The following is a 13,273-nucleotide window of genomic DNA, read 5'->3' on the forward strand; positions in this document are numbered from 1 at the left end:
TGGCGTTGTTGTTGCTGTGAGGCACTGTTATAGCAAACGAGAAGGCACGTCGGTCTTAGAGCACGAGATATGGTAACCTCAAGTCATTGACAACACACAACGGTCATGGTAGCACCTGATTCCATAATAGCTGCAGTAGTCAGGATCTACGAACTACCCCCTCTTGACCAGGTCCCTAAAACTTAACTCGTAACAAGACCCCTTAGAAGCAAATTGTCATAACGATCGTCTATAAAGGCTTCGTACAATGATAAGAAATGTTACAGTTTACGGAATAACAACAGATACGACCAAACTGTCTTGTTTCTTCTGTTTTATTTAACGTAACTTTGTTCACAGTTTTATTTCGCATTCACCACTCGTTCACTCACTGATGTGGAGTATATGCGAGTTCCTGAATCCTAACTCCCAAGTTCCATCGAAACCCTTTGATGAACAGTTTTGGTTGCTCGACACCAACGGTCAATGATAGTGATACAGTATTTTGTAATTGACTCTTCTAGTTTTGCCACCACCTCCACGAATGTTTGTTAGGGGTAAGACAATTACACACTTTTCTCTCCGATCCACAATTATTAAAAGTTCACGTAAAAGTTAACGTTTTTGTCCTTTTCATAAATTGGAGCCCACTCTCCGCGATAACTGTCTCAATACCACGTCCCTCGTGAGATGCGTATGGATTTATCCCGGAATTGACCGCCCTGTAGGTGTACTCAATTTAATGACCACACTTCGCTATCCGTGATTTTGTGTGACTAAGTGTCCTTTTGTTACTCCGATCGTATACTGTAGTTATTTAAAACTCGCCCCTATATTTTTGTCACTATGCACAATTAGCACTTCTTTACTTGTTTATTTCTAAGAGTAAATGAAAAAAATGACGCCGTGTCATCGGCTTTGTCGATATAAAGCAAAACACCTCAGTATGTCCAATTTTACCTCTTCTTATAGGATCGGCTACCTTACTCATTAATTTACTGCATATTATTTCCAAGAACACTAAACAGGTATCGCCGTTATATTTTAATTGTATTCAAAAGCATGTTATTATTATTATGACTGACCAAATCATAACAAATCGCGCGCCATGCATTTTTAACGATAGCTTTACACTCGCCCAGTCTTCATTCGTGCAATATTATATATAAATATATAAGATCTCTCTACCGAAACCAATAGAGGCAAATACGCTATTCAAGTTCCGTTACATCCATCTCAACTGGTATTGTTACAATGGTACACAGTACCCACTGCCATGCAGTGACGGATACATACGGGTAGTGCGCAAGGCACCTCCCCCTCCCCCCTCCCTCATTTCAGTGCCGCCCGCATTGTCACCTGTGCCGCTCCCGCCAGTCACCCCGCACGTTATTCGTTCATTTGTTTCGTCAGTCCACTCAACTGAATCAAGTTATCGAGTAGTTGTACTTTCCTACATAGAACGTGCGACCGTGTTATTGTATTTTATACATTTCTGTCTGGCACCTAGATGGCTAATACGTACCTATGAGAAAAGTCACAGCCATTCTAGGACCCCAATACGTTATTCTGTACGGCATTTATTCGAGATAAGTCATAAATATTCTACTGTGTTCTTGTACAGAGAACCTTTGACACGTAGCTTTATAAATATGGACTATTCGCCAAACAGGAAGCTAGTTTACATCCAGAAGCAGAAATATTAAGGCTGAAATATGAATAAGTAAAAATACCTAGTTTTAGCAAGTGCAAGTGTGAAGATTAGTCAAGAGTGATAATGTTCAGTTGATTGTGATTCTGTTATGCAAGTGTTGTCTGTTTGCCCTACATCTGACTATCCTATTTTGCACCCGCTGTACAAAATATTTGCTTGTCTACCTACATCTATTGCTACAGTTGAAACAAGTTTTTCAACACTGTGGCGTACGAAGATGTGGCCGTAACTTGTGATACGATAAATTTTAGGGTGGAAGAGTAATGGCATGGCTGTGGGAGTATACTCTCTGTGGAGTGTATGAATGTGTATGTTATTACTGGAAAAAAACTGGTGTTCGAAAGCTAATGTTAATATTGTTTTCAGTTAAGTGTTAAGTGCTCCATGCATCGACCCAGCTAGAATTCATCATTTAAGAAAAAGAACCACAAATGCTCTTGTTTTATATCATTCAACAGCATCATCTTGTATATGTGTATTATCAGTTTAAATAAAACTTTCTTAAACTTTGCATGTGACTCGATTATTTTATATTACGGTAACAGTAAATGTATCTCAAAATATCTTTACAGCCCCCTCCTTGAGGTTTTTCTGTATCACCCACTGCTGCCATGCACCATGTAGTAGTTTGCAGAGAGGGTATATAATTGTAGACTGACTGCAGTTACAAAAGCTTTCTTTAAAAAGAGAAATTTGTTAACAATGATTACAAATTCAAAAGCCAGGAATGCTTCTCCAAAGGTATATTAGATTGGTGTGGCAATGGACAGTTTGAACAAGAGGAGAATACAAGCATCAGGAGAATACAAGCATCAAGAAATCAAAAAAGCTTCACTACAGTATGTTCATGTGGATGTGTCAGGTTGATGCATAAGTTTGTGGCATTTTTGTTTTGCTTGTTGGTGTGATTGTTGCTATGGCTTTAAATCTTATACCAATTACCATTTTTTGTTCGCAATCCACTGTGGCCAATTGTCACTTTGTCAATTGGAGATAGTGAGTGGAGCTGACGACAACAGAAAATGGATTGCCGAGCATAGAAATTTCTGACATTTTCTTCAGTTTGCGTTCGATGAGGAATGATAGCAGCCGAGATAGCAAGAAACATTTGTACCTCGTATGCGGTTAATGCCACTGACAGACCGTGCCAAGAAAATGGTTTTTCATTTTATGGAGGATTGTTTTGACATTAGTGATTCTCCACGTTCAGGAAGACATTCGAGGTTTGACAAAGATCATTTACGAGGCGTATTTTTTAAGTAAGTGCCGCTTTGAAATTAAAAAAGACATGCTAAGATACCTCAATAATTTTATTTTTACATGAAAGCCTGTACCTTAATCTACGCACTGATGCCATTACAGTCAGATTCTTCCTTGTTTACGTTGTGTACCGAGTGTTTAAGATGCCTCCGATAATCGTGAGTCCCGCCGACTGTGAAGTACGGCCTGTTTGTAAGATTTCTCAGTGCTAAAGGCCTAAAAGCGATCGATATTCATCGTGAGATCTGTGCAATTTACGGAGAAAACATTATCAGTGATGGAATGGTAAGAAAGTGGGTGGGAGCATTTGAAGATGGTCGCACAATGTGCACGATGAACAACGGAGTGGGCGTCCTTCGGTTGTTAATGAAAGTTTGGTGCAGGAAGTGGACAATAAGGTGAGAGAAAACAGACGCTTTACAATTTCCTCCTTGCGGGATGGCTTTCCTAATGTTTCTCATAGTATTTTAAACATAGCTGCGCAACAGCAACGGTTCCACGTAATAAGACTATAAACAGCCGACCAGTTGCAATGGATAAAGAAATCTTTACCTAGGTTTCAACAGATTTAAATCTGTCTTCTTCAGAAGGCGGCAATTTTACATTAGTATGGACTGATGTATCATCGTCGTTTTTACAAATATCTGCACAGATCCATTTGTCCAAATTAAAATATAGCCCTGAAAATAGGGTTTGTCATGTAAATGTAAATTAGTACATGGATATTGCAGAGCTCACAAGTGACTAATTAATTTGGACAAATGGATCTATGCAGATATTTGTAAAAATGACGATGATACATCAGTCCATACTAATGTAAAATTGCCGCCTTCTGAAGACAGATTTAAATCTGTTGAAACCTAGGTAAAGATTTCTTTATCCATTGCAACTGGTCGGCTGTTTATAGTTTCTCGTAGTGTTTTTTATGGCACTGTGACCGATCACTTGAATTACTGAAAATTGTGCACACGTTGGGTACAGAAAATGTTGACGGATGTGCACAAAACCAAACGTTTAGACAGTGCATTGACTTTCCTCGAGAGGTACCACGACAACGGTGATGATTTCTTAAGCCAAATTGTTTTGGGCAATGAAACATGGGTGGCCTATGTCACGATGATGATGATGATGATGATGATGATGATGATGATGATGATTGGTTTGTGGGGCGCTCAACTGCGTGGTTATCAGCGCCCGTACAATTACCCAATCTTTGCTCAGTCCAATTTCGCCACTTTCCTGGATGATGATGAAATGATGAGGACAACAAAAACACCCAGTCATCTTGGCCTATGTCACACCAGAATCAAACCAACAGTCCACAGAAGTTGAGCAAGGGCATCGTTCTGCCGCAAGACAATGCCCGTCCGCATGTGGCGAATCAGACCAAAGATCTCATCACATCATTTCGATGGGAAACTCTAGATCATCCTCCGTACAGCCCCGATCTTGCGCCCAGTGACTACGTCTGTTCCTGCACTTGAAGAAACACCTGGGCGGTCAGTGTCTTCAAGATGACGACGAAGTCAAAACAGTGGTGATGCAGTGGTTAACAACTCAGGCGGCAGACTTCTATGAGGAGGGTACACAAAAACTGGTACAACGTTATCACAAGTGCCCCAATATTGTCGGAAATTATGAGGAAAGTAGATTAAGGTACAGGTTTTCATGTAAAAATAAAATTATTGAGATATCTTAGCACGCCTGTTTTTAATTTCAAAATGGTACTTACTTAAAAAACACGCCTTGTACTTGCATTAATCCACAATGATCCATGTCAGTGTGCTCGAGAACCAGCAAATATGACGAACTGTGATCATTCCGCCATCATGCAATTTAAGCTAAAATCACAAAAATCAGCTGGTGGCCACTTGTGCAACTCGACATCAACTGGCTCATGGACAACACCGACTATTCCTACCCTGTATCATTATAGGTGATGAGAAATAGTGTCTTTGTGCTAAATTAAGGAAAATAAAGGAATGTTCGAGTGCAAACAAAGGAGCAACTCTGCGTACAAAGACGTGCGGACATCCACAAAAGATAATATTGTGCGTCTGCTGGAACAGTTGTAATGTCTCAAGCAGCAGTCTCTGCGCGATATTTTCAGAAATTTTTATAAATTATATAACTCGGTACATATCTCAAAATATCTCTTCTTATCTTACCGATTCCTAAACTTCAATATACGATGATTATTGATGCAAAGTAGTTTCGAGCCCTATTATTCCTTGGAGCGTGCGTTTACTCCACAGAATAGCTTCTCTGCTAGCTATGTTTTCTCTTACGAACAGAACGATTCAGACCTTGCCGATTAGCCACGAAAGAACAAAGACGTGATGTACTACGAGTTGCTTCCACGAGCTGGAACAATCACTGCTGACACATATTGTGAACAACTGAGATGTCTCGCAGACACAACACGAGAATGGAGACCGGGAAGGCTGAGTGAAGTGACGCTACCCCACGATAATGCCTGCTCACATTCTGCCAGACTGACAAAAACCACTACACAGGAGTTGTGTTAGGAAGTCATTGCATACCCACCTTATTCATCCGATTTCGTGCCTCCAGATTTTCACCTTTTCCGCCCTCTGTCGAATAACCTTCGAGGAACTACCTTTCTCCACGAAATTGAGTCAAAAAAGTACCCCGGCATTGGCAGACTGTCGTAAATGGTGAAGGAGAATATATTATCGACGACTCGAGTCACACGTGTATCTGTCGTGAGTATTAACCTTGTGGGAGAATGCTACGAACTTATGCACTGACACAATAGGTTGTGGTGATTATTCGGAGATGATTATGCTGTCACAGGATGCAGTGGTGGGGAGAGCTGCACCAAACCAATCTTTGGGCTGAAGTAAATAACTACATTTAAAGAGAGCTGTCATTAATTAGAGCAGGTGGTACTTTAATCCGAGTCTTCCCACATTTCCTTAAAATCAGCTACCGGCTATACTTTGCTGACGACAACAGCACCGCCAGCAAATAATCTGGTACTGTTGCCGACACTCTCTCACAACCGGCGACGAGTTTAATTTCTTTACAATTGTCAGCACCTTTGACCCACACTGACACAGATTCGGATTCATTTATTTTACGACGATTCCCGGTCCCGAGAACGAAAGGCATCGACGGCAGGTAATACGATTTAACCGCGTCTCTATTGTAGACCTCTGTGACGTGAAATGTCCGGTACGCGACGACGTCACGACTGTTAAAACTTTCGAGCCCTGCAGCTTTACCGACTTTTGGTCCACGGACAAGGGCAACGGTTGGTTACCTGTCCGTTACCGTGCTGCAGGGTATCATTATTGGTAATGGCAAAGTTAAGAACTCCGCCACAGAACACTGACGGACCGTGCAGGACGACTTGAGCACCTACGTAGTTCTAGGTATTAATAGCAATATTGTCTATTGCTTAATACACTGTAGTGTGGGTACGTGTTCTCCTCCTATAATATCGTGGCATCTTCTGTGTCAGAGGTCCAATGCTGTTGCTCCCGCAGCTGCACGAAGACTGAAGCCTTCTTACCAGGTTCATTACTTTTATAGACAAAGCTGTTGCATCCTCAAACCCCTGGTTCTCGATGTACACCTGGCGGTTGTTGGCCGATGCAACCGGTCAGAAATTTTCTGATAGAATCATTATTCCTGTGGCTTGTTACGATTGTAAACACAGCGCGATAAGAGGTTGTGTAATGACCGCACAGAGTATCTCCCATGTGGCTGATGGAATAGTGTAGTTAATAATTTTTTGTGGTAAGGAGTAGGGAAGGGAGAGTTTTTATTTAATTTCTATAATAATGGGTAAGGTCACTGACGAGTTTAATTTCTTTACAACTGTCAGCACCTTTGACCCTCTGTGGTGTCACAAGGCTTAGGCCTGTCCCACCCCTCATTAAATCAACCAAGACTTATACGAATAATTGTAAGAATAGTTGTTATTATGTTATTTAAGTTTGTTTTTGGGTTTTGAGAAATACTGTGGGAAGAAAGTTTATTTATGTTGCAGATAATGTGGAAGACGTTGCCCGACGATCACCAGGAAAGTTTGACGTAGCGGCAAGTGGGCGAGGAATGAAACGAATGCTGCAAACTACCACGCGCCACGGAAGAGCCAGGGCCGCGAGGGCGTCCAGCTTCCTAGGTCGTTGTCGGACAACGTCAAAGGAAGAGAGATTCTGCTTTCTCTTTGTAAACAGATCGATCGAGTCTCGAAAGGTTCGCGTATAACGTATAGGTGAGTGACCATTAGGTGGGACCCGATGCCTGTAATACTTCCACAGTTATTAAAAAGGTGTCGAACGGCAAAACCAATAGTTCATCATTTATATAGATGAAAAGCAGTGAAGATATAGGAAAGGAAGAGTTGCGGCGTCAGAACGAAAAGTGATACATCGCTCAGCATCGAAAGAGGACGTAAACAGCACGCGTTAGGTGGTGAAAACAAATCGACTGATAAAATAGTAAGTCTGTAATCAAGCATAAAGCCATGTAACACTGAACCTCACTGACACAGATTCAGAATCATTTATTTTATGACGATTCCCGGTCCTGAGAATGAAAGACATCGACGGCAGGTAATACGATTTACCCACGTCTCTATTGTAGGACAAGAACGCGTACCCGCCCTACAGTGTATTAAGCAATAGACAATATTGCTATTATTAGAACTACGTAGGTGCTCAAGTCGTCCTGCACGGTCCGTCAGTGTTCTGTGGCGGAGTTCTTAACTTTGCCATTACCAATAATGATACCCTGCAGCACGGTAACGGACAGGTAACCAACCGTTGCCCTCGTCCGTGGACCAAAAGTCGATAAAGTTGCAGGGCCAGAAAGTTTTAACAGTCGTGACGTCATCACATACCAGACATTTTACGTCACAGAAGTCTACAATAGACACACGTGTAAATCGTATTACCTGCCGTCGATGTCTTTCGTTCACGGGACCGGGAATCGTCGTAAAATAAATTACTCCAAATCTGTGTCAGTGTGGGTCAAAGGTGCTGACAACTGTAAAGAAATTAAACTCCTCGGTGACCTTACCCGTTATAATATAAATTAAATAAAAACTTTCCCTTCCCTATTCCTTACCACAAAAAATTATTATTTCATCAGCCACCTGAGAGATATTCTGTGCAAGCGACGACCTCGGTCAGTACGCAACCTCTTATCGCTCCGTGTTTACAAACGTGACGAGGCAAATGAGACCGACTCTCCCTGCGAGAACAGCGGCGCCGCCCCCACGCACAGCCGTACCTCCGGTGGCCGAGAAGAAGGCGGCGAGGACGCCCCGGCGGCGGAAGTGGCGCCCCCAGGCGGCGCGCTGGCGCGGCTGCAGCAGGTCCGCCTTGTTCAGCAGCAGCACGTTCAGCTTGCGGCCGGCCGCCTGCTCCGACACGTAGCGCTCCAGGTCGCCACACCGGTACAGCAGCGGGTTGCGCGCGTCCAGGATCTGCACCACCACGTCACTGCGAACACGACAGGCGTCTACGTCCGTGCGGCTACTCGACAGTGGGTGAGCTGAACCAGTTTCGGACTACTACTGTGCCGTTCCACTCTTGCGAGAGACACAGGGGGGCAAAAAAAAAAAAAAAAAAAAAGACAGACAGACACCTCCAATTCCTCTACGACACTTCTACATCTACATTTACATCTACATTTATACCCCACAAGCCACCCAACGGTGTGTGACGGAGGGCATTTTACGTGCCACTTTCGTTACATCCCTTTCCTGTTCCAGTCACGTACAATTTGTGGGAAGAACGACTGCCGTGCGCGCTCGAATCTCTCTAATTTTACATTCGTGATCTCCTCGGCAGGTATAAGAAGGGGGAAGCAGTATATTCGATACCTCGTCCAGAAATGCACCCTCTCGAAACCTGGACAGCGAGCTATACCGCGATGCAGAGCGCCTGTCTTGCAGAGTCTGCCACTCGAGTTTGCTAAACATCTCCGTAACGCTAGCACGGTTACCAAATGACCTTGTGACGAAACACGCCGCTCTTCTTTGGATCTTCTCTATCTCCTCTGTCACCCCGTCCTATGATCATTCCACTTCAAATCGTTCCATACGCATACTCTCAGATATTTTACAGAAGTAACTGCTACCACTGTTTGTTCCGCTATCATATAATCGTACAATAAAGGATCCTCCTTTCTATGTATTCGCAATACGTTACATCTGTCTATGTTAAGGGTCAGTTGCCAGTCCCTGCACCAAGTGCCTATCCGCTGCAGATATTCCTGCATTTCACTGCAATTTTCTAATGCTGCAACTTCTCTGTATACTACGGCACCATCCGCAAAAAGCCACACGGAACTTCCGACACTATCTACTAAGTCATTTATATATATTGTGAAAAGCAATGGTCCCATAACACTCCCCTCTGGCACGCCAGAGGTTACTTTAACGTCTGCAGACGTCTCCGTTGATAACAACATGCTGTGTTCTGTTTGCTAAAAACTCTTCAATCCAGCCACACAACTGGTCTGATATTCCGTACGCTCTTACTTTGTTTATCAGGTGACAGTACGGAACTGTATCGAACGCCTTCCGGAAGTAAAGAAAAATAGCATCTACCTGGGAGCCAGTATCTAATATTTTCTGGGTCTCATGAACAAATGAAGCGAGTTGGGTCTCACACGATCACTGTTTCCGGAATCCATGTTGATTCCTGCAGAGTAGATTCTGGGTTCCCAGAAATGACATGATAAGCGAAAAAAACATGTTCTAAAATTCTACAAGAGATCGATGTCAGCTCGACGACCCTTCTTGAAAACTGGAACTCCCTGTGCTCTTTTCCAATCATTTGGAACCTTCCGTTCCTCTAGAGACTTGCGGTACACGGCTGTTAGAAGGGGGGCAAGTTCTATCGCGTACTCTGTGTAGAATCGAATTGGTATCCCGTCAGGTCCAGTGGACTTTCCTCTGTTGAGTGATTCCAGTTGCTTTTCTATTCCTTGGACACTTATTTCGATGTCAGCCATTTTTTCATTTGTGCGAGGATTTAGACAAGGAACCGCAGTGTGGTCTTCCTCTGTGAAACAGCTTTGGAAAAAGGTGTTTAGTATTTCAGCTTTACGCGTGTCATCCTCTGTTTCAATGCCTTCATCATCCCGGAGTCTCTGGATATGCAGTTTCGATCCACTTACTGATTTAATGTAAGACCAGAACTTCCTAGGATTTTCTGTCAAGTCGGTACATAGAATTTTACTTCCGAATTCACTGAACGCTTCACACATAGCCCTCCTTATGCTAACTTTGACATTGTTTAGCTTCTGTTTGTCTGAGAGGTTTTGGCTGCATTTAAATTTGCAGTGAAACTCTCTGCTTTCACAGTAGTTTCCTAACTTTGTTGTTGAACCACAGTGGGTTTTTCCCGTCCCTCACAGTTTTACTCGGCACGTACCCGTCAAACACATTTTACGATTGCCTTGAACTTTTTCCATAAACACTCAACATTGTCAGTGTCGGAACAGAAATTTTCGTTTTGATCCGTTAGGTAGTCTGAAATCTGCCTCCTATTACTCTTGCTAAACAGATAAACCTTCCTCCCTTTTTTTATATTCCTATTTACTTCCATATTCAGGGATGCTGCAACGGCCTTATGATCACTGATTCCCTGTTCTGTGCTTACAGAGTCGAAAAGTTCGGGTCTGTTTGTTATCAGTAGGTCCAAGATGTTATCTCCACGAGTCAGTTCTCTGTTTAATTGCTCGAGGTAATTTTCGGATAGTGCACTCAGTATAATGCCACTCGATGCTCTGTCCCTACCACCCGTCCTAAACATCTGACTGTCCCAGTCTATATCTGGCAGAATAAAACTGTGTGCCAGACAGACTCAAATTCTGGATCGTGGCCTGTTGCAGACACATACTCTACCGACTCAGCTACCTGAGCACGACTCACAACCTGTCCTCACAGATTTACTTCTGTCGTTTCCTCGTATCCTACCTTTGGCATGCACTCTGGATGAAAATTAACTCTGGAAACATTCCTCCAGGCTATGGCTAAGCCACATCTGCACAGCATCTTTTCTTTCAGGAGTGCTAGTCCTACAAATTTCGCAGGAGAACTACTGTGAAGTTTGGAAGATAGAGATAAGGAAACGGTGTATGTTCTCTATAATGAAGTACAGTCTGAAAGAAGCTACATAAATTCTATGCAGACAGATCTTGATACGATTTCAAAGTGGTGCAAATATGGGCAACTTGCTTTAAATGATTAGAAATGTAAAATTATACACTTCGGAAAAAGAGAGAAGGTAGTAACGTACGACTATAATGTCCATGAGCGACAGCTGGAATCTAGCAACCTCGGTGTAACACTTTGTAGAGATATGACATGCAATGATCACACAGGGTCAGCTGTGAGTAAAGCAGGCATTAGACTTCAGTTTATTGGTAGAATACTGGGAAAGTGCAATCAGTCTACAAAGGGGACCACTCACAAACCGCTCGTTCAACTATTTTTAGAACATTGCTCATGTTTGTGGAACATGTACCAGATAGGACGAACAGAGGATATTGAACGTATACAGAGAAGGGCACCACGAATGGTCACAGGTTTGTTTAATCTGTGGGAGGGTGTCACAGAGATACTGAAGGAACTGAACTGGAAGATTCTTGAAGACAGACAAACTATCCTGAGAAAATCTACTAACAAAGCTTCAAGAACCAGCTTTAAATGATGACCCTGCAAATATACAGGGCATTTCAAAAAGAATATACATATTTCGAATGCATACCCAGGGTGTTTATAAATGAATATCGGGGTTTTAATGCTTTATAATATTTATTACATTAGACTTACAGTTATAAATGATACCTCAAATGAAAGAGCAACTCAAACAGCTTTACCAAGAACCTTATAAACTCAATGGCATAGCGAAGTACGCAATTGGTTGAACTTCACTGTACCCAAGCAAGGGGCCCAATGACAGGGCTTGCTTAGCAAGGCCTCCACGTTCACCCAACCTAACGCCATGCGATTTTTTCCTTTGGGACTTCATCAAGGATCGTGTGTGCGCTACCAGCAGACCTCCCTGAATTAAGAAACCGGATCGAAGCAGCTGTTGCTACAATCACTGAAGACACTCTTATCAACATTTGGGAAGAACTCGGCTATAGACTCGATGTGTGCCGTGTGAGAAATGGTGCTCACATTGAACATTTATAAGGTTCTTGGTAAAACTGTTTGAGTTACTCTTTAATTTGACATATCATTTATAACTGTAAGTTTAATATAATAAATATTATAAAGCATTAAACCTCGGATATTCATTTATAAACACCCAATGTTTATTAAACTTTAAGACATACAAATCTAAAACTTCACACACACATTTACGAACCTTTCAAGTTCAGATTACAGATGTTCAACATGTCATCCATCAGTGACACGAACAATATCTCTCAAATTCCTCTGACAACTTGGCGAGCGTGTCCTCCGTCACTGACGTTGTGGCAGTACGGATCTGGTTCTTCAACTCTTCCAGGTTCTGTGGGAGTAGTGGTATATAAACGTAGTCTTTACGAAACACCACAGGAAGAAGTCAGAGGTCCTCAAATCCGGTGACCGTGGAGCCCAGCTGATACGTGCTAAGTCGCCAGCTCCTCGACAACCAATCCAGCAGTTCGGTAGAGTTACATTCAGGTATTCACGCACCTGGCAACTCCAGTGAGGGGGTGCCCCGTCTTGTTGAAAAATGAAGTTGTTTCGTGCAGCCTCGCAAACAACTGGTTTTCTAACACAGTGAGATACTGCTGACTGTTAACCACGTTTCATAAAAGAAGAATGGGCCGTGAACAGGTGATCGGGATATCGCACAAAACACACTGACTTTGGGCGAATCTCGTACACGTTCAATGGCTGCATGTGGGTTCTGTAGGCCCCAAATTAGAACATTGTGTTTTTGTTACCCCGACCACTAACACCGAAACTCACTTCATCACTGAACACGATGCATTGTGCGAAAGTGGTGTTATTGTCAACAGCATCAAGAATCTTGTTACAAAATGCCACACGTTTGCATTTGTCATCAGGACGCAGAGCTTGTAACAGCTGTAACTTGTACAGCTTCGTAACCCACCGACATCTCAAAACGTGCCAAATTGTTGTTTTAGGCAGTCGTATCTCCCGACTGGCACGACAAGTTGATTTTGAAGGACTACGTAGGAAAGGAGTTTGAATTCCTGCGACATTTTCTTCAGGAACACGAGGGCGGCCAGTACTCTTTCCTTTACATACAAATCCTGTATCTACAAACTGTCGATACCATCTGCGGAAGTTCCACCCATTTGGAGGATGAA

General features: G+C 42.7%; 1 protein-coding gene across 1 annotated transcript in view; it reads right to left on the reverse strand.

Moving 5' to 3' along the window:
* The window catches only part of LOC126108558 (large subunit GTPase 1 homolog), a 200,194-nt gene that overhangs the window by 144,848 nt on the left and 42,073 nt on the right, over window positions 1–13,273 (reverse strand). Inside the window, exon 5 of the mRNA XM_049913845.1 lies at window positions 8,219–8,430. Coding sequence (XP_049769802.1) covers window positions 8,219–8,430 — 212 coding nt within the window. The remainder of the gene's footprint in view (window positions 1–8,218; window positions 8,431–13,273) is intronic.

Source organism: Schistocerca cancellata, chromosome 11, assembly GCF_023864275.1.
Source record: "Schistocerca cancellata isolate TAMUIC-IGC-003103 chromosome 11, iqSchCanc2.1, whole genome shotgun sequence".
Taxonomy (NCBI): domain Eukaryota; kingdom Metazoa; phylum Arthropoda; class Insecta; order Orthoptera; family Acrididae; genus Schistocerca; species Schistocerca cancellata.